Source organism: Nerophis ophidion, linkage group LG16 (genome assembly GCF_033978795.1).
Source record: "Nerophis ophidion isolate RoL-2023_Sa linkage group LG16, RoL_Noph_v1.0, whole genome shotgun sequence".
NCBI classification, from domain to species: Eukaryota; Metazoa; Chordata; class Actinopteri; order Syngnathiformes; family Syngnathidae; genus Nerophis; species Nerophis ophidion.
The window spans coordinates 32,985,167-33,005,116 of record NC_084626.1 but is presented as its reverse complement, the minus strand read 5'-3'; the positions used below and the strand labels follow the sequence as shown (position 1 = coordinate 33,005,116).

Below are 19,950 nucleotides of genomic sequence, written 5' to 3'. Positions count from 1 at the left end.
TTCTTTATTACGAGAAAATGTGTCCTCCCTTGGAGAAGCCTATATATATATATATATATATATATATATATATATATATATATGTTTGTGTGTAAGTGTCTGGAAAACAACTGCTTTAAGTCATAACTTAGATGTTGACGTTGCACTAGCAGGTAGTCTCTTCTCAAGGATAGGGCTATCACTTTGGCATTCCGAAGTCCCAATTAGGGCTTCTTTTCAACGAGAAGTGATCCAATCCACCTGCAAATGTCAAACTAAGGGGCCTTATCTTATGTGCTCAAACTGAAATACCACTATTTACTTAAACTTGGTGGTTGGCTTTCTCCTAGGTGAATACTAACATTCACGATATGCAAAACATAATATGTGTTAATTCACTTCAATCTGTTCAGACATGAAAATGTTAATAAAAGTTGGTTATTTGGTTTGCCTTATACCAGTGTTTCAATCAATCAATGTTTATTTATATAGCCCTAAATCACAAGCGTCTCAAAGGGCGGCACAAGCCACAACGACATCCTCTGTTCAGATCCCACATTAGGGCAAGGAAAAATTCAACCCAATGGTAGAATGAGAAACCTTGGAGAGGACCGCATAGAATGAGAAACCTTGGAGAGGACCGCAGATGTGGGGACCCACCCACCCTCCAGGGCGACTAGTGCAATGGACGTCGAGTGGATCTAGCATAATGTGAGAGTCCAGTCCATAGTAGATCTAACATAACAGTGAGAGTCCAGTCCATTGGGCTTCTAAGAGGGCCGTGAAAATGTATCGGTTTCTCAGCTGTGGTCCGTATGGGCCGCTGAGGTACTCAGTTGTATTACACGTTCCAACCACTTGTGTCAGTAATGACAATCTCAAACAAACGAAGTCTGGAGATAAAGTAATAGAGAAGTTTGTCAAGCGCAAAAAGGATGACTAAAGTGGTGAAGCTGTATTTTTATTTGCATTTACATTTTATTGACAGCATGGTTAAGACACATTTTCATTAGCACAACATGATTTTATGTGCAAGTATTTTTCGACAGTTATTTGAGTCCCTTCTTATGCAGTAGATTTTGTTAATACTATTTTTTCTGATCAGTCAGACCGAAACATTCATGTGTTAAATAAATAATAGTATTTGTAATCAACACATTTAGATACATTTTTTGAATATGATTAAAATCAACGGTAAGATTACTAGTTTAGTGTTAATATTAGAGTGGGCCCCAGATCCCTCTGAAGTAAATTGGTCTGGACCCTAGGCCAGAAAGGTTAAGAACCTCTGATAGACATCAAATCTGGATTTAAGGAACATAAAATTGGATTTCTCTATTTTAGTAAAGTAATTTGCAAATGGTAAACATGCTAAGCTACACTGTAGGCTACTCCAAGCTAGCAGCTACACAACAGCCTAGCAGAGAAGCTAGACATGCGTAACTGTCAGGTTTTGATTGTGACGAACCCCAAGGTGCAGAGAAGGAGGCAGGCATTGAGTAAGAAAACATGGTTTTAATTTAAACCTCTCTGCCATAGACATCTCTACGGGGTTCGAATTTGGCTGGATTATTCTGTCAGAGTGAGTTTGTGACGAACCCCAAGGTGCAGAGAAGGAGACAGGCATTGAGTACAAAAACATGGTTTTAATTTAAACACGAAAACAAAACAAAACAAAGGGTACAAATAAAAGGTGCGCACGAGGCGGATAAACTAGGCTATGAAAAAAACACTGTGACAAGAAGGAACTATGGCATGAGCAGAGTGAACAAAAGTAGACACAGCTACGACGATAAGTAATAATCACATTGACAGGTAGTAGTTACAAACAACCGGTAGGTGCGGCAATAATCCAGCACTGACTGGAGGAGAAAACAGGTCTAAATAGCAGCTGGCTGATTGACACCAGGTGCCAATCAGCCACAGCTGGGGGGACACAGCACTCAGAGAAACAAGCAGGAAATAAAGACAAAATAAAAGCGGAGACAGGAAACAAAGACAAATGCAGAGGAAAAACTAAAACATAGCCAAACTGTCAGGGAAAAGTCTGACAGTAACAAGTGTCCTTAATAGAACAATATTGCAGTCTAAAACACCTAATTTGTCAATATAGACGAGTATCAAATAATTAAAGTTGCATAGTACTGGCAATACAATGTCTCCAAGGCAAAGGCGTAATAACGTATCCAGTAACAAATGTGTCCGCATCATTCGAAATATTGTCATGATCTTAATTATCGTGACCACTAGGTTTTGCCAAAAAAAATACCACTACACTTTAACTTAAAGACAGCAAAAGTCCATTAAAGTTCATAAATGGGTTTTAACTATTCTCCGATTGTAATTTCATTCGATTAAGTTCAACTTTTCTATTGTTCCTCAGTACAATATGCTTAAAATATGTACTATGGTTCATGCTGATACTGTATCAGATTAATATGGACGTTGGCCAATACTCAATTGTATCAAAAATGAAAAAGATGCATCGTGACCAGATACGACTAACTATAACAATTCCATCAAGAATCTTCAATCTTTTATTTAACATCACAAAACACATTCACAAAATAGTCAAAGGTATTGTCACATTTTTTTGGTTGGACATTTTTATTTTGAAAGCCATTAAAAAACAAAGTTCAAACAAAGCAATACATTTAAACAAAGTTTACTTTCAAAACATCTGTTTTCTTTGCTGCATAATTTGGAACTTTTTATACCAGGACTGCCTAAACCTGAGGGCCACAGACCGACAACTCAAAGGATGAAGGGGCCATTTTGGCAGTTATCGCCTTCAAAAATAGTGCAACGTATAATGTTTTTTTCAAAGAACCAGAAAATGCAATTTTGGTAGAAAGGTCTAACTCCAACCTTAACCCATGCTGAATAAGAAATGTTGGCAAACGTTATATTATTCTTTTATTTTTCCATATTTAACATATTGTGTTGACATTTGGGGAAATGTTTATAAAACAAACATAGACCCAATAATTAAACTTTAAAAAAGGGCCATTAGAATAACACACAAGCGTGCACATACCAATCTATTATTTATAAGTTCTAATGTGTTAAAATGTTCAGATGCTGTGTTTTAAAAACAATGGAAATTATGTTTCGAGTAAAGAACAGCCTTCCAGCTTGTATTTTTAGGTTATTTCAATTAATAGGAGAAAACTAGAATTTACAGGGGAAATTGATTTTTGAAATACATAAAGTAAAAACGAATATAAAATACAAATGTATTTCATTTTTAGGAGTTAAATGGTGGAACAAGTTCAGTGATGAGTTGAAGACATGTAGTTCTTTCTTAAGGTTTGAGAAAACCTTGAAAGGTTAAATAATTGAAAAATATAATATATAGTAACAATTACTTTCATCCCATTGATTTTTTTTAAACGTTGATGTTTCAGGCAATCTAATTTTCAGTGAATGTATAGGATAGGCAAATATAAGCTTTGGCTACAACCCATTCCTTTTTCGATCATTCTTTTTCTTTTCTTTTCTTTTTGTGTGTAAATGTGTATGATTGTTAAATATGTCCAATCTGTACTGTTAAACTGGTCACACACAATGGTTGATGGTTGATTATATGACCGTAGCCCAACTATGACGCTAACATTTAGCCCGCTGGCCAAAAAACATCCAGTGACAACGTGTCTGAGCAAAGTTAGCATGCTAAAAGTACTATACTGACATTAGCATGCTTACAATTAACATTAGCGAAATACCAAAGCATATGACACTGAGGTCACCTGCTAAATTAGCTAAAGAAAAAAACACAAACCTAATGTTAGCATGCTAAAATGCTAACTGTAACATACATCAGGTACCACAATATCTATCTATGAGGCTTGCACATGGAAATGTTAGCATGTATCAAGTACCAAAATATGACTGAGGTGTAAACCTACAAAAATAGGTTTGAAAAAAAAAAAAGAAGCAAGCATAGTAACGTTAGCATCCTAACAGGAATCATTCATCAAGTAACAAAATATGTATACCTGCAAAACTAACAAAAAAAGCTAGCGTTTTGATATTATGCAAACAAGTGTCGTTGTCGTTAAAAACTTAGCTACGGGCCCTGCTTAATGGTATAAAATAAAACTGAAGACTAAATAACATAAAAAAACACTGCTTATAAAAATTATTTCTACTTGTTGAATATTGTATTTCTGTTTCATTATCATTGAAGACGAGGAAAGGCCTAAGAACGAATACAAGAAAAATGGTCTAGACGTCAGAAGTTTCAAGCAGTCTGGATTGCAGCATTACTCACCGCTGGAATACTTGATATACAGTGTTCATGATAGGAAATGTGCACCTGATCTGAAATGATACTCGTACAGTAATTACACTTTTAACACATTCAAGTTCTGCTTCAGGACATCAATCTGAAGGAAAGGAGTCAGTGCAACAGTGTCAGGAGATACAGTAGTTACACAACACAAGTACAATAAATATACGTCCTTATTGTAACCAAGCTGAGGTGATTCAGGGAGTCACAGACATATTTGTTGATATCTGTGAACACCGTCGCGTCACATAAGGGTGACTGACAACTTTGATCAATGTACAACACAAATAATAATAGTAATTTCAATGGCGTTTTTGGGTTTTTTTTTGTAATACAGTATAGCACAGATCTGGGCAAATTAAGGCCCAGGGGCTGCATGCTGTTCAATCAATGTCAATATTTATTTACACAGCCCTAAATCACAAGTGTCTCAAAGGGCTGCACAAGGCACAACGACATCCTCGGTTTAGATCCCACATCAGACCGTTAAGCTTTTCAATCTGGCCCGCCGGACCTTCCCCTCAAATTTTTTTTTAGATCTTTAAGATGGAAACTGTAGCTGCCATTATGATGTGCAGTGAGGTTTTCAAATGACCATAAGTCTTGAACTATACAAAGTATTTCAATGGTGAAATCTGCCATTTTGCATGATATACTAGTTACTAGGGCTGTGAATCTTTGGGTGTCCCACGATACGATTCAATATCGATTCTTCGGGGTCACAATTCGATAATATATCGATTTTTTCGATTCGATTCTCGATTCAAAAACGATATTTTTTCGATTCAAAATGATTCTGTATTCATTCAATACATAGGATTTCAGCAGGATCTACCCCGGTCTGCTGACATGCAAGCAGAGTAGTAGATTTTTTTGAAAAAAGCTTTTATAATTTTAAAGGACAATGTTTTATCAACTGATTGCAATAATGTAAATTTGTTTTAACTATTAAACGAACCAAAAATATGACTTATTTTATCTTTGTGAAAATATTGGACACAGTGTGTTGTCAAGCTTATGAGATGCAATGCAAGTGTAAGCCACTGTGACAATATTGTTTTTTTTGGTTTTTTTAATGTCTAATGATAATATCAATGAAGACTTTTTAATCACTGCTATGCTGAAATTATAACTAATGTTGATACTGTGTTGACAATATTAATTTTTGTTTCACTACTTTTGGTTTGTTCTGTGTCGTGTTTGTGTCTCCTCTCAATTGCTGTTTATTGCAGTTCTGAGTGTTGCTGGGTCAGATTTGGTTTTGGAATTGGATTGCATTGTCATGGTATTGCTGTGTAGTGGTTTATTGTATTGATTAAAAAATAATAATAAAATAAAATAGAATAAAATATAAAAATAAAAAAAGACAATCGATTCTGAATCGCACAACGTATTCGATTCGATTCGTATTCGAATCGATTTTTTCCCGCACCCCTACTAGTTACTATGGTAATCTAAATCACAGCAACTCAGACGAGGCACCAAGCAGTATGGGTGGGGAGCGTTTCAACAGAGTGTTTCCATAGCTGCCAGCCTGAAATGAGGGTGTCATGGACAGACTCGGAAGGAGATTTTTAAAACAAAGATCTAAAGCTTAGTGACAACTCAGATGTATCAGATTGTAGGTGGGTTGTTTTTTTTTACTCTTTGCATTCATATTTTGCTGTGTTTGTTGCATTTCGCTTGATTGTAAAATATTCAGTGTTTTATCGTTCATAGTTAATATTGTAAATCCTACATTCTTTATTTTCATTTACATTCTGGGTGTCTTATTCAGTAAAAAAAAACTAAATTCCATTCTGTTTTTTTAAGGCGGTTTATCATAACGTTTTTAGCATTCAATCAGACATTATTGTGAGGTTTTTGTATTAGTGTTCCTAAAAACAGATACACCGGCTCTCTGACACATTTTATTTCCTAAATTTTGCCGCTTTTGTCCAAATAATTGTCCAGGCCTCGTATAGCGTGTTCCTCACTTCCAGGGCAAGTAGGTGACATTATTTGACACGTGTAGAACATTTTCAGTTTTCAGTAGTTTGTTTGGCAAATGTTTAAAAAGTGTGCTGAAAGATGACATGTTCATGGGTTCGGGGCCTCGGGAGACAGCAAAATAGAGTACAAGCTTATGTTTCGATGTATTTAACCTAAGCACTACTTTAGTCCATAATTCTAGACAGAAAGTTATTCACGTGTAACCGTGCCTAGAACTACAATGAGTTCATATTTTTGTAACGCGTCTCCCGACCGGTTGAGGTATTTATGCAATGCTAGCCAGTGAGCTTAACGCCGCAGGGTGTCAACACATTATCGGTGTGGAAGTTACACAACTTCCTGCCGCATGGCTGCATTATCTAACGTCGACTACATCGGCAATATCCAGTTCCTCCAGGATTTTTTTGTGATTGTTGGGCCAAAAATGCACTGAATTTGCAGGGACTTACACAGAAAGTTCGGATAAAAGTTGTGATGTTTTGAGGCTTATTTTAATATTGGATCGACATGTGATATTATGAATTTGTAATCAATGATATCAAAGAGTAAAATATTTTAACAAAAATTTAAAAAAATACTGTATTGATGTTTTACTCTTTTTATACAAGGCTTAAAAGTAGACAAGCATATGCTCGGAGCTCGCTTGTCAAATCACCATACTAATCAATTATACCTAATATTAGCAATAATTGTAGTACCAGAACGAAACACCACTAAAGGCTTCCTCATTGTCCACTGTTATCCACAAATTGCAGACATTCTCAGTGTATGTTTTACTCTAAAACTTTCATTTATGATCCAAATAACTTACCTATGCATGTTAAGTTCACTGGCTAAACTCGGAAAATCCCCCTTTGACTATCTGTTGGCTTCCCGATGGACTGGACTCCCACATGATCTATCAATTTAACAATTCAATAGTTATACCCACTCGAAATCCATCGCAGCTGGTCACCCTGGAAGGTGGGTTCCTATCAATCAATGAATGTTTTTTTATATAGCCCTAAATCACAAGTCTTTCTAAGGGCTGCACAAGCCACAACGACATCCTCGGTTCAGATCATACATCTGCAGTCCCTTCTCAAGGTTTCTTCTTTTTCCTTAGCGGTGGTCTTTAAAGTTTTTCATTGTTCGGATGTTTGTTTAGATCAGGGGATTTCATTGTAAGTGAAATTCTTTGAGAGACTTGTGTTTAAGGGTGGTATAAAAACATTTTGATTGAATGATAAGCGTTTGTTCTGGCTTGGTCTACACAAGAAAAAACTATATGTTTTGATGTGTATCACTGTTTTGATGACAGTTGACGAACACATTTCAGTGCATCTCAGACACAAACACGATTGGCACAAATGACGATGATTGGCAAACGTGCAGGGAAGTTGCGGGATGGTGAATGGGCGTGTTCGCAGCATTGCAAAATCCTGGAGGTACTAACTGATTTAATACGAAGAATGTTACATTTCGCAATGAGTAAAAACTCAAGCATAATTGATATGATTTTTTTTAACCTATCAGGTACATTTTAGCAATGCCATCAAAGATAGTGAAAGTGAAAAAAAAGGATAAAAAAAAAACTAATAAAAAATTGTGAATACTTTTTTGTTTGTGTCCACTGGTCTGTGAAGGGAATTTTGGGTTGCAAATTAATTTTCTGTCTGATTGATATCCTTGTTAACGTTTTATTTGCTTAATTTGAGCTTAATTTGAGCTATTCCCAAAATACATGGCAGAATGTGAACTACCTCATTAAGTGGATTGCGCTGCGTGGGCCTGTTTCTCAAAGCCTTCCCCAACAGCCTGTCTTATGTGTTTAATGGAAACGTGTCCCATTAATATTCTTGCGGATCAGAAAACAAACTGCGGAGAAACAACACAAGGTGAAGCAACCAGTGAATTGGACACACATGTATAGCTGACTCAAGAGTCATGCCAGCCATGAACCTCACTGCATGACTGTACCGTATTTTCCGGACTATAAAAAAGCCGCACCAACAACATTTATAAGAAAAAAATATTTTTTATGTATTAGCCCCACCGGACTATAAGCTGCAGATATTTACTTATTTACACTGTTTCCAAACGGTGTCCGTAACATGGCAACAGCTGATCAAACAAAACAGAAGTCATCGTCAACAAAACAGACTCAATAAGTAAACGGAAACGTTTTGATGAATTACGAAACGGAAACAATACATAAAGAAAGCCATTGTAAGTTAATAATACTAACACAAACACTTGTAAACGGGTTAGTACATTAGCTAATGCTAATGACGCTAACTTTATTACATTACGATAGTACGTCCAAATTTGCAAACACTCCTACAGACATCACACATCAGACGGTTTAGTAAGTAAGTAACAATTGTTTTAGTTATTCTGTAAAACGTACAAACGTTGCTTGGAGTGATGAATGAAGAATCCATTTGAGCAGATACGCTTAGGACGGCTATACGGCATTTTTACTTCCGGTTAAAAGCTCAGTCTTTGCTTGTTTTTTTTTTAAATTATTTGCATTATGGTCGTCAGCAAAGAAAAATCCATAAATTAGCCACACTATGTTATAAGCCGCAGGGTTGAAAGCGTAAAAAACGTACCGGCTTAAAGTCCGGAATTTTTGGAATTTGTTTTTAACTAAAATACTGAGTAAGGTTAATTGGTAAAATAACTACAGTAGGGAAGGGATTCATATGGCCCCATACCTGGATGGATCTTGCATGTGAGGAAAACATGGGGAGGGTTACTCATTTTGCAATGCAGTCTGCTGAAAATGATGGAAACCTCCACTCTCCATAGCAACTGACGCTGTGGTTAAAGTTGGACTGGCCACAAAACATATTTCAAGATATTTAACACTTTACCGCCATCTGGCAGCAAAAGTGGCCAAATTTGTCACAATTAATCTGTAAGGCAAACAGCGACGAAAGCGGCCATATGTATCCCCTTCTTATTGTAGGATTTTCAAATAATTCATTAGTTATAAAATACAACTTCACATGTACAGCTCATGTAGACAAAATAAGAAAATTAAAATTAAATAGGTATTACTTCAACATTGTCGGAGCTCGCAAGCTCTCCTTGGGGGTCACTGCCAGTTTCATTTCCAAGCACAGTGGACTTCTTCGCAAGAAAATTGTGATTGAGCGTGTTTTGCATCTCAGCCTGGTCCTGGTCTTTATGGCTTTTGGGGTTCAGTTGTCTCCTCTGCTTTTCAATCATATGGTAGTTGTAAAAGTTCATGACAAAGAGGAAGAGGCCACCCGTCACAATCACAGCGCCACACATGAAGAAGAGGTACTTGTAGTCCTCAAATATGTCCACAAGGAAACCTGCATTGAGACAGAAGCCACACATTTGACCTCATGCTTTGTCATAATAACATTGCTTTTGAAAAGGCACAACACGCATGACACTGCATCTACTTGAATGAATTCATGAGTGTATGTGTGTAAGTCAGAAGGTGTCCTAACGGGGGCCAAATTGAGAGGCACCGTGTTGGAAAATGACCACGGCCCATTACACCCCTCATGGGTCCCCCTGCGTCCCTCAGAAGGCAATTTGGACAGCTGCTACCAAAACGAATCAAAAAGAGAGGCCCATTCTCAGAGCCACAGATACCAAAGCCAAGTCTACAGCAAAGTGACAAATGTGCTTTGGATCATTTAAGCCTTCAGGTTTCCAGGACCGTCTCACCCCCAGACACGGATCAATTGTCAGGTGTTTATCTCTTCCACTTTCAGTGTGTATGGTCATCTATTTCTCTGTTCGGCTCTCCAAATTGCATTCTCTCATTCATCGTATTTGATCAATGACAGAAAGCTTCTATTTCTGTGATGAGGACCAAAATCCACATTAAAAAAAATCATATTTCAAAAGTATTAAGTGAGTTTCTGTGGCATTGTTTAACGTCCTTTCTGCATTGCTATGTTATCGTGTCAGCGTGAATAAAACAATCGAATAAATCCAGGGTATACTGATGCGCCAATTTCTCAAAATCCCAATGTGAAACGCATTTAAGGTGTGTTCAAATCATCACATATTTTATAACGCACGAGTGTGAGCATGCAAATAATCCGAGGTGCAAAAAAAGATAGCAGACAACTGCTCCGGAAAGCCCTCTCAAACCAGGTTTGTATGTTTTAGCACATTATTCCAAAAGCCAGCATCCTTGTGGACAGTGGACTTTTGTGTTATGCCTAAAGGGGAATTTTTTTTAAATTCAGGACGCCAATACTTATCGTTTACCTTGATGTTCCACTCAAAATAATCAAACATAATAACTTATGACACACCTATACACAAAGGTACATTTATGCTACACAGGGTATGCTGCCAAATTCAGATTTTTTGTTAATTCCGATATTTTTATGTAGTTCTTCACGTTACTAAAGCGTTCAGACTGCCGCAGCATCGGATACATATCTAAGGTACATACATTTACAAAACGTAGCCCATGAACTGAAGTATATTACTAATAATTTCCGGCATAAAATAAACTCTCTTTCTCCTGAAAACATAAAAAAAAATGAAAACATATCTGCATGCTATTATTCTTACTTGAAATATTGTATGCCATGCAGGACTCGGGCGAATCAAAGCCAATTAGATCGTTGTACAGGCAAGCACAGAAACTATAGGATTTAAAACAAAACAAAAAAGATTGCAACCATTGTAAGATTCTCTCTAAATTAAACATACTCGAGTTTTGATCATGTGATTGTTATTTCTCATATTCTTCTGGTGCAAAAAGTAATTTTTAATTCCCCACCCCATTGAGAAACCGTGATGCTTTGCTCTAAGTCTAAAACTCGGGCCCCAATTGTAAGACTCTCCAGATTTCTAATATGACATACAGTCATAGCTTGTTTGGCAATGGAAAGGTATAATATTTTACCTGTGTAGTATTGTAGTGTTTTAGTAGATCTTTTAAATGTGTTCATTAATTTACTAATAGTGTAAAGTACAGGTTTTGAGCATGTGTCTTATAAATGTTATATTGTTTTCAAAGTATGTGTTTTTTTGGATATGCTTTGTATACTTGGGTATTTTATGAATTGTGGACCTCTTGGAACAGGCAGTTTATGAATTATACTCTCCAGCATATGCATTTTTTAATTTAATAGGGGGCTTCACGGTGGAAGAGGGGTTAGTGCGTCTGCCTCACAAAATACGTAGGTCCTGAGTAGTCAAGGTTCATACCGGGCTCAGGATCTTTCCGTGTGGAGTTTGCATGTAATCCCCGTGAATGCGTGGGTTCACTCCACGATTACCACTTCCAAAGACGTGCTATATAAATATAATTTCACTTCACTTCACCAGGGGATAGGTTAAATGGCAACACTAAATTGGCCCTAGTGTGTGAATGTGAGTGTAAATGTTGTCTGTCTATCTGTGTTGGCCCTGTGATGAGGTGGCGATTTGTCCAGGGTGTACCTGCCTTCCAACTGATTGTAGCTGAGATAAGCACCAACGCCCCAAGCGACCCCAAAGGGAATAAGCGGTAGGGAATGGATGGATGGATAGTTGTATAGGTCTCCTTTTGAATACCGGGGATTTGTGAGAGGAGGTGTCTAGTTATGTTAGGGCTTACGTGCCATGTGCTTTTTGAATATGTTGCTGTTTAATATTGTATTTTTTCAATGCGACTAGGTGTAGTTTTATGACTCGTCCTTTTGTTTTGGTGATTGTGTTATTTGTTTTCTCCCATGTGTGTTGTATGTTGTAAGGACTACATATGAATTAGCTATTAGCTAAATCTGGTGCGCCCATTGAGTCCTGTGAACATGTTTAGTTCACACTGTTCATAAAGTAAAAAACAACAATAATAATAAACATAATATTATTCATATCCACATGCGAAAGAGGCCTGGATCGGACTTGAAAATATCGGAATTGTACGGTTTACATTGACATGAAAAAAATCTAATACATGTCACTTATGGGTAGAACATAAAGCAGTTTTAGAATGGTCTCTAAAGAGAACTTTAATGATGGTTGTTTCTACTCTAGAAATGGGCACCTTGCATCTGATTGATAGCAGTCATCTGGTGGATAAACACAAATGACCATCACCCTCATTAAGAAAGGCTTTGATTAGCAAAGCATTAATGGGGTCCATCTGGCGTATTCACCTATTGTTTTAAATGTAGTCACAGTTTAATTATGGCACAGGTACAATAATCACAATGACAGGAGTTTGAACAGAACACCATTAAACACCCAAAGCAAGAAGCTAATTACATACGCCTCACTTTCATCTAATTGGACTCACCCCAAGGTTTGGGGGTAGAGTAACAAGCGGAGTACTATACTTAGAGGAGACGTAATGATTAGGCGCTCTGGAGCAGTATGCTAGATGTGCAGGGAGGCACTTATTTACCCTATTAAATGAGCGCCTCAGAACAGGGTCGCACCAGACAAACCGGGGGCCTATACATTTCCACCTCATTAAAACTCAGGTTCAGGCACAGTAAGTTTGTCAGTGTTGCTGGCATGCACAGCTAATTAAACTGTGCAGCGTCAGTGTTTCTTCAGTGCCTTTATTTTTTAACACATTGCAGTCCTCTCTGAATGATCTTTGAAGCGGACATATAAATTGACACACCAGGCATCAATTATTAAGAAGCGTCACATGGGAAAAGTTGGGTTATTTTCTTCATTTCAATACCGCTTCTGTGATCCGATGCTAACATGCACCGTATTGTAGGGTGGCCAGTAAGACTAATAACAAATGCAAACACCACAACACAACAACGATTGCAAATGGTACAAAACAACATCAGCCAATAAAAACTTTCAGTCACAAGACAGGTTGCAAACGGTGTAACACAGCAACAAAAAGCCACAACACAAAAACCTTACGCCGCAACACAACATAAAAGCCACAATACAACAACAATAAGCGACAGCGAAAGTGACAGACATAATGGAAGTGACAGCGGACCAAGATTGTTTTCAATTTAAATGGGCCCACTACCTGTTGCTAACTTCTAACGAGGTATTTGAAACCAACAAGGTGGCTTTTGAGATTTTCCTGGTTAACCTTTTAAACCTGTGCAGTAAGCCAATAAAATGAACAGGCTAATAACCTACATGGATTCATTGTGATAACCCATCCATCCATCCATCCATCTTCTTCCGCTTATCCGAGGTCGGGTCGCGGGGGCAGCAGCCTAAGCAGGGAAGCCCAGACTTCCCTCTCCCCAGCCACTTTGTCTAGCTCTTCCCGGGGGATCCCGAGGCGTTCCCAGGTCAGCCGGGAGACATAGTCTTCCCAACGTGTCCTGGGTCTTCCCCGTGGCCTCCTACCGGTTGGACGTGCCCTAAACACCTCCTTCGGGAGGGGATCGGGTGGCATCCTGACCAGATGCCCGAACCACCTCATCTGGCTCCTTTCGATGTGGAGGAGCAGCAGCTTTACTTTGAGTTCCTCCCGGATGACAGAGCTTCTCACCCTATCTCTAAGGGAGAGCCCTGCCACACGGCGGAGGAAACTCATTTTGGCCGCTTGTACCCGTGATCTTATCCTTTCGGTCATGACCCAAAGCTCATGACCATAGGTGAGGATGGGAACGTAGATCGACCGGTAAATTGAGAGCTTTGCCTTCCGGCTCAGCTCCTTCTTCACCACAACGGATCGGTACAACGTCCGCATTACTGAAGATGCTGCACCGATCCGCCTGTCGATCTCACGATCCACTCTTCCCCCACTCGTGAACAAGACTCCTAGGTACTTGAACTCCTCCACTTGGGGCAGGGTCTCCTCCCCAACCCGGAGATGGCACTCCACCCTTTTCCGGGAGAGAACCATGGACTCGGATTTGGAGGTGCTGATTCTCATTCCGGCCGCTTCATTGTGATATTGGAACATATTTTGCTTCAATTCAATTCAGCTAGAATGCTGAATCTCAATGTGCTGACAAAATATATGCAATAAGGATATTGGGTATATTACAAACAAGTCAACAAGGAGGCAGTTCTACAATGTTATCATGTATGTAAGTGGAAATGTATGTCATTTTTTACCTGCAGTAGGAGGTCCCAGCAGCATAGGGAAGCACTCAATGATGGTGACCAGTCCAACAGCACTGGGGAAGCGCTCATTTCCCATTAGATCCATAAGGCACTCAAATATAAGGGCAAAAACCATGCCAAAACCCAAGCCAAAAAATACAGCGTAAACCACCAAAAAAGTGTAGCTTTTGATCAGTGGGCATAGCAAATGGCACGTGCCGTTGAACACCATGGCAAAGCTGAAGAAGTACTGGACTCTAGGTCTTATCCACTTGCTGTTGGCAATCAGGCCGGTGCCAGGCCGAACAAACATGTCCACAAAACCCATAATGGAGAGTAGATATGCTGCGGAGTATTGGTCTACACCCTGACTAACAGCATAGGCAGACAGGAACACAATGGGAGCATAGGCACCAAAAATAAACAATATGTTCCCAATAAGGTAAATTACAAAGCCTCTATCTTTAAAGAAGGACAAATCCAATAATTTTTTGGCATGAATGCCACAGCTTTGTTTCCATTGTTTGGAGTCGGAGTTATCTGCCTGCTCCTTGGACTTCTTCTGTAGTGCAGGAGAGGATAGGCACGACCCAACAGGTCTCATCAAGGCCCCGGCTACGCAACAGTTGAGCATCAGAGCCCCAAGGATGAGAAGACTTCCTCTCCACCCAAACTTGTCCAGCAGGTATTGATTAAGAGGCGCCAGGAAGCAGAGAAACACGGGACTCCCAGCCATTGCAAGTCCATTGGCTAGAGGACGCTTGGCCAGAAAATACTTGCTGATGATGGTGAGGGATGCATTTAGGTTTAAAGCGAGCCCGCAGCCTGAGTGGAGAAACATGGAAAGAGAGGAGAGTCAGTCACTTTCTGGTGGATAGCCACCATGTTTCACCCATCCTGCATGACTTTGATCAGTAGATGAAAAAAATGCACACCGCCTCAATACACTACCTAAAAAGGATGCAACAATTAATCAATTAACAAAAAAAGCAGAATGCATTGGAGTGCAACTTGGGTGTAGGAAAAGGTGTTCCTCAGGTGCTCTACAGCAGTGGTCCCCAACCTTTTTGTATCCGCTTTAATAATTTGTCCCGCGGCCCGGGGGGGGAAACTTTTTCTTTTTTTTTTTTTTCTTTGTCACGAAAAAGGGAGGTTTTTGTCATGAAAAAGGGAGGTTTTTGTGGTTGGTGCACTAATTGTAAGCGTATATTGTGTTTTTTATGTTGATTTAATAAAAAATAAAACATTTTTTTTTTTTTTTTTTTTTAAATAAAAATGAATAAAAAAAATTTTCTGTGGCCTGGTACCAATCGGGCCGCGGCCCGGCGAAACTTATGAGGAAAAGTCTGAAACACATCTTTATTAGTGTGTGGCTAGTCTAATAAAAACATGCCCACGTGTTTCAGCCTAAAAGGCCTTTCCACTTCAGACTGCCCAAAGGTAGGAGTACCAAGCTTGTGGCATCGTATTTAAAAAGACTTGGGGCTGTAATTTCTGCTGAAGGTGCATCAACAAAGTATTGAGCAAAGGCTGTGAATACGTATGTGCATGTATTTTTTTTTTTTTAAATACAATTACAAACATTTCTAAAAAAAAAATCAAATTGACAGTTTTGTCCTTATGGGGGCAAAATGTAATTATTTCATTTTGGAAAAAGGCTGTAACATGACAAAATGTACAAAAAGTGAACCGCTATGAATACTTTCTGGAAGCCCTGTAGATTAGAAGCTAGAGCTCTCGCTAACCAAAGCAGCGTAGTTGGGAGCACAACTGATAGATTTCCAAATTATGGATAGTTACTGTGCTTGATTACATTAGGAAAACTAATATCACATTATTTAAGATGATCAAATATCATGCCTGACATAAAAGCTTTAATGTATACTGTATATATTTTAGCTGTTTATGTATATGAACATACTGTATATGTTTAGCTATTTTTGATATCAATGTTAATATCACTGTTACGGCATATTCTTTCAGGGTAGAATATGGGATTTGCCTCTTGAATTTGGTTTTCCTTTGGTGTGTACTAAGTTTCTATCATTAAAACATTAAGCATGCAAAGACAAGAATATCATGTAACTTGCTAGTGAGCAAAAACACTTATACCCCAGTTCTCTGTATGTGGTACGAATGCTCTTTGTACTGTATGACTCAATGTATGCTACTTAAAAGTGCCTTATTAAGTCAGGGTGTGAAAACAGGACACAAATGCCCCCCGGTACGAACCAGGACCAATTGCTTATCTTATTAATCCTTATAAAGTTGTCCTTGGAAGGGTAATGAGCCACTAAAGGTGGCAGGTAGCCCCCATGTGACAGCTGCGATAAGAGCATAAAAGGGAAAACAGTGGACCACTTTATGCCATGCTCTCTGGGACCCATTTGGTTTTTTTTTTCTCATTTACTGTCCCGATTCTCCTCCTCTTTAGGTGCAATAACTGCCCTCGTGAAGCTGGGGACACTAATGCCTCTGATGAACAAAAAGCCACCTAGACAGCCGCTAAACACCAAATGGGTCAAACAAGTGCTAATGGGTGGTTTAACAACACGGTCATCATAAAACTCCTAAGTACGATTACGGCCGGTGAGCAAGAACAAGAAAACTGTTGTACTGTACCAGCAATGACTCCGATGAATAAGTAAAGGTAAATGATGGAGTTCCCAAAGGAAGCAGCAACCATGGAGACCCCGCACATAAGGCCCCCCAGTATCACTATTGGTCGACTTCCGTAGCGATTGACCAACACACTGCTCACTGGTCCTGTAAAAATAGGAGACATCAGAGTTGGATATCTTCAGTTTAGACATGCAAATATCATTTATTTTTTCAGCAATTACAGTATTTCATAGAAGTGAATAACCTTTCCCAATTATGTATAGATATTATCATATATTTTCATGGGTCACTTCCAAAGAAATTTGGATATATTTTGAACAGTTACAGCTTGTAGAGCATTACAGATCTACTATCCAATTAGCCAATTATTATTGTCTAAAGGCAAGTCAAGTTTATTTTAAGAGCACAAAGCAATTTTAAGTGCTTTACAGTAGCCAACAAAATAAAAGAAAGCAAACAAAACCATTAGTAAGAATACAATCATCATTAAAATAATCAATAATCAATTCAATTAAAATCAAACTATAGATAAAAGACATTACGTTTTCATATGCATGTTGAATAAAAGTATGTTTAGTCTGGATTTGAACATTTCCAAAGTTGAGGCCTGTCCCAGATCTTCTGGAAGATTGTTCCAGATTTTAGAAGTATAAAACGGAAACACAGCCTCTTCATGTTTCATCCTGACTCTGGGCACCAGCAGGTGACCACACCCTGAAGATGCCGTTCTGCTACTGCATCATCGTGCCCCAGCTCTTCAAAGTTATTCTAGATTATAAATCCTGCCTCTCATCTGGATCATAGGAGGATTTAGCCCTGAATCTAGAAGTTTTTGCGACATTCAGTTAATACCTGGAGATGGAGACCAACACACTACAACAGAAAACAATATCAGTGTCAGGAGCAACTTTTTTTTTTACTCTTCGTGTGGATTAAAATGTGTTATTCATTTTAACGGGAAGATAAGGACATCCTACCAGTCATCATCACAATGAGAGCAGATACTGTACAGAAAGCAATTGTTTTGTTATGTTTGTAGTTTGTATTTCATGCTTAGCACTTAACAATACTTCTACATGATGCGTAGTGATTCACTAAAGCTGGATTTGTTTAGCAAAGTTCAAGGTTTTATTCGTCACATGCAGAGTACACCACAGTGAAATGCTTTTTTCAATGCTCTTCAGATATTGCGTACAGTGGGATCCAAACACTAGTTGCATAATCCATCCATCCATCCATCTTCTTCCACTTATCCGAGGTCGGGTCGCGGGGGCAGCAGCTTAAGCAGGGAAACCCAGACTTTCCTCTCCCCCGCTACTAGTTGCATAATCTAATACACTAAATACAAAAATTTGAAAAGCTCTGATATACATGCAGATCAGAGCTTCTAAACTTTGTAGCTTACCCTCCTTGTAGTCAGAATCAGAGATATAAGGTTCAGGACCATCATTTGCCTCAAAGTAATCGTTTTTTTGCACCTACAAAGTTTGCATGATTTGCATTGTTGTTGATAGGGAGGGGATCTTTGATTCCTAGCACGACGTCACGCGATCACGTGACTGGCTTCCTAATTATCTCTCGAAATGGCTAGGGAATCTCTGTGAGATTGATACTATTTTGATCATATCTATTTATTTGCAAACTTTGGGAGTCTTTCAGTGTCATACATCAGATATATACAGAGGCAACTTGTTATTTCCACTCTACTGGTATGTGGAGAGGGGCGTGTCCTACGCGTCCCATGCGGGCGGAGCATGTGCGGTCGTGAAGCAGCAATCAGGTGAGCAGATACCTCAGCTGGGAGGAGTTATCTAATCACCTGTTTCCTTTATTAGCAGCGTTGGAAACCATGAGGAGGGCTGTCAACCGAGAGGGGGACTGCCAGACGAGAAGAGCAAGCCGAAAAGATAACCGTGTACATAAGCTGAAAAGCTAAAAGACTGTTGAACGTTGTCATATTGTGAAAAACCATTAAAACAATTGAAACCACTGAACCAGGCGTGGTGTTTCCGGGTAGGGAACGGAGGATCAAGGACGAGGATCTCCACATGGTACTTTAACTTTTCCTTTCAGATCTCATAATGAACTTGGTGCTTTGACTTGCGCCGTTTCTGTTCAGTTCTGAGGCACTCCCTTTCCCGTGACCGGACGGAGTCTTGTTGTTTGTAGCGTCATGGTCTGGTGCTGTATAAATGCTGACGTCACTGGGGAGATATGGTTCATTGAGAAAAGATCAATTCCAACACACCCTTGTGAAATTCTGAAACGAAGCGTGATCCACTCTCTTCAGAAAATGGGCATGGCAGTTTTTTAAAGGCCTACTGAAACCCACTACTACCCACCACGCAGTCTGATAGTTCATACATCAATGATGAAATATTAACATTGCAACACATGCTAATACAGCATTTTTAGTTTACTAAATTGCAATTTTAAATTTCCTGGGAGTTTCTTTTTGAAAACGTCGCGTAATGATGACGTGTACGCGTGACGTCACTGACTGTTAGGAAATATGAGCGCTGCACACACACACACAGCTAAAAGTTGTCTGCTTTAACAGCATAATTACACAGTATTTTGGAAATCTGTGTTGCTGAATCTTTTGCAATTTATTCAATTAATATTGGAGAAGTCAAAGTAGAAAGGTGGAGTTGGGAAGCTTTAGCCTTTAGCCACACAAACACACGGTGATTCCTTGTTTAAAATTCCCGGAGGTGAAGCTTTCCTATGGATCACAGCGGTCAAGAAAATGTGAATCCCGACTGAATGTCAACCAGCAGGTTTCGGTGAGAAAATTGTGGTAAAAAGTCGCTTCTTACCGGAGATCAGCTGAGCTTGCCCTGTCCATAAAGCTGCCGTCGACTTCCCTGAGACATTTGCGTCAAGACACCAGGGGACACATACCTCCGACTATCAGGTACTGTTAAACTCACTAAAACACTAGCAACACAATAGAAAGATAAGGGATTTCCTAGAATTATCCTAGTAAATGTGTCTAAAAACATCTGAATCCATCCCAATGCAATTGCTTTTTTTTTTAACTTGTTTTTTTTGTT

The 19,950-nt window shown here is 38.9% G+C and overlaps 1 protein-coding gene across 3 annotated transcripts in view; it reads right to left on the bottom strand.

The window, feature by feature from the left end:
• Window positions 1–1,605: 1,605 nt before the first annotated feature.
• LOC133535269 (monocarboxylate transporter 2-like) overlaps window positions 1,606–19,950 on the bottom strand; it is a 35,122-nt gene continuing 16,777 nt past the window's right edge. For all 3 annotated transcript variants that reach the window (XM_061874944.1, XM_061874942.1, XM_061874943.1), the window contains 3 exons: window positions 16,895–17,038; window positions 14,285–15,097; window positions 1,606–9,588 (listed from right to left, as the gene is read on the bottom strand). In XM_061874944.1, coding sequence (XP_061730928.1) covers window positions 9,293–9,588; window positions 14,285–15,097; window positions 16,895–17,038 — 1,253 coding nt within the window. In that variant the 3' untranslated portion in view covers window positions 1,606–9,292. The remainder of the gene's footprint in view (window positions 9,589–14,284; window positions 15,098–16,894; window positions 17,039–19,950) is intronic.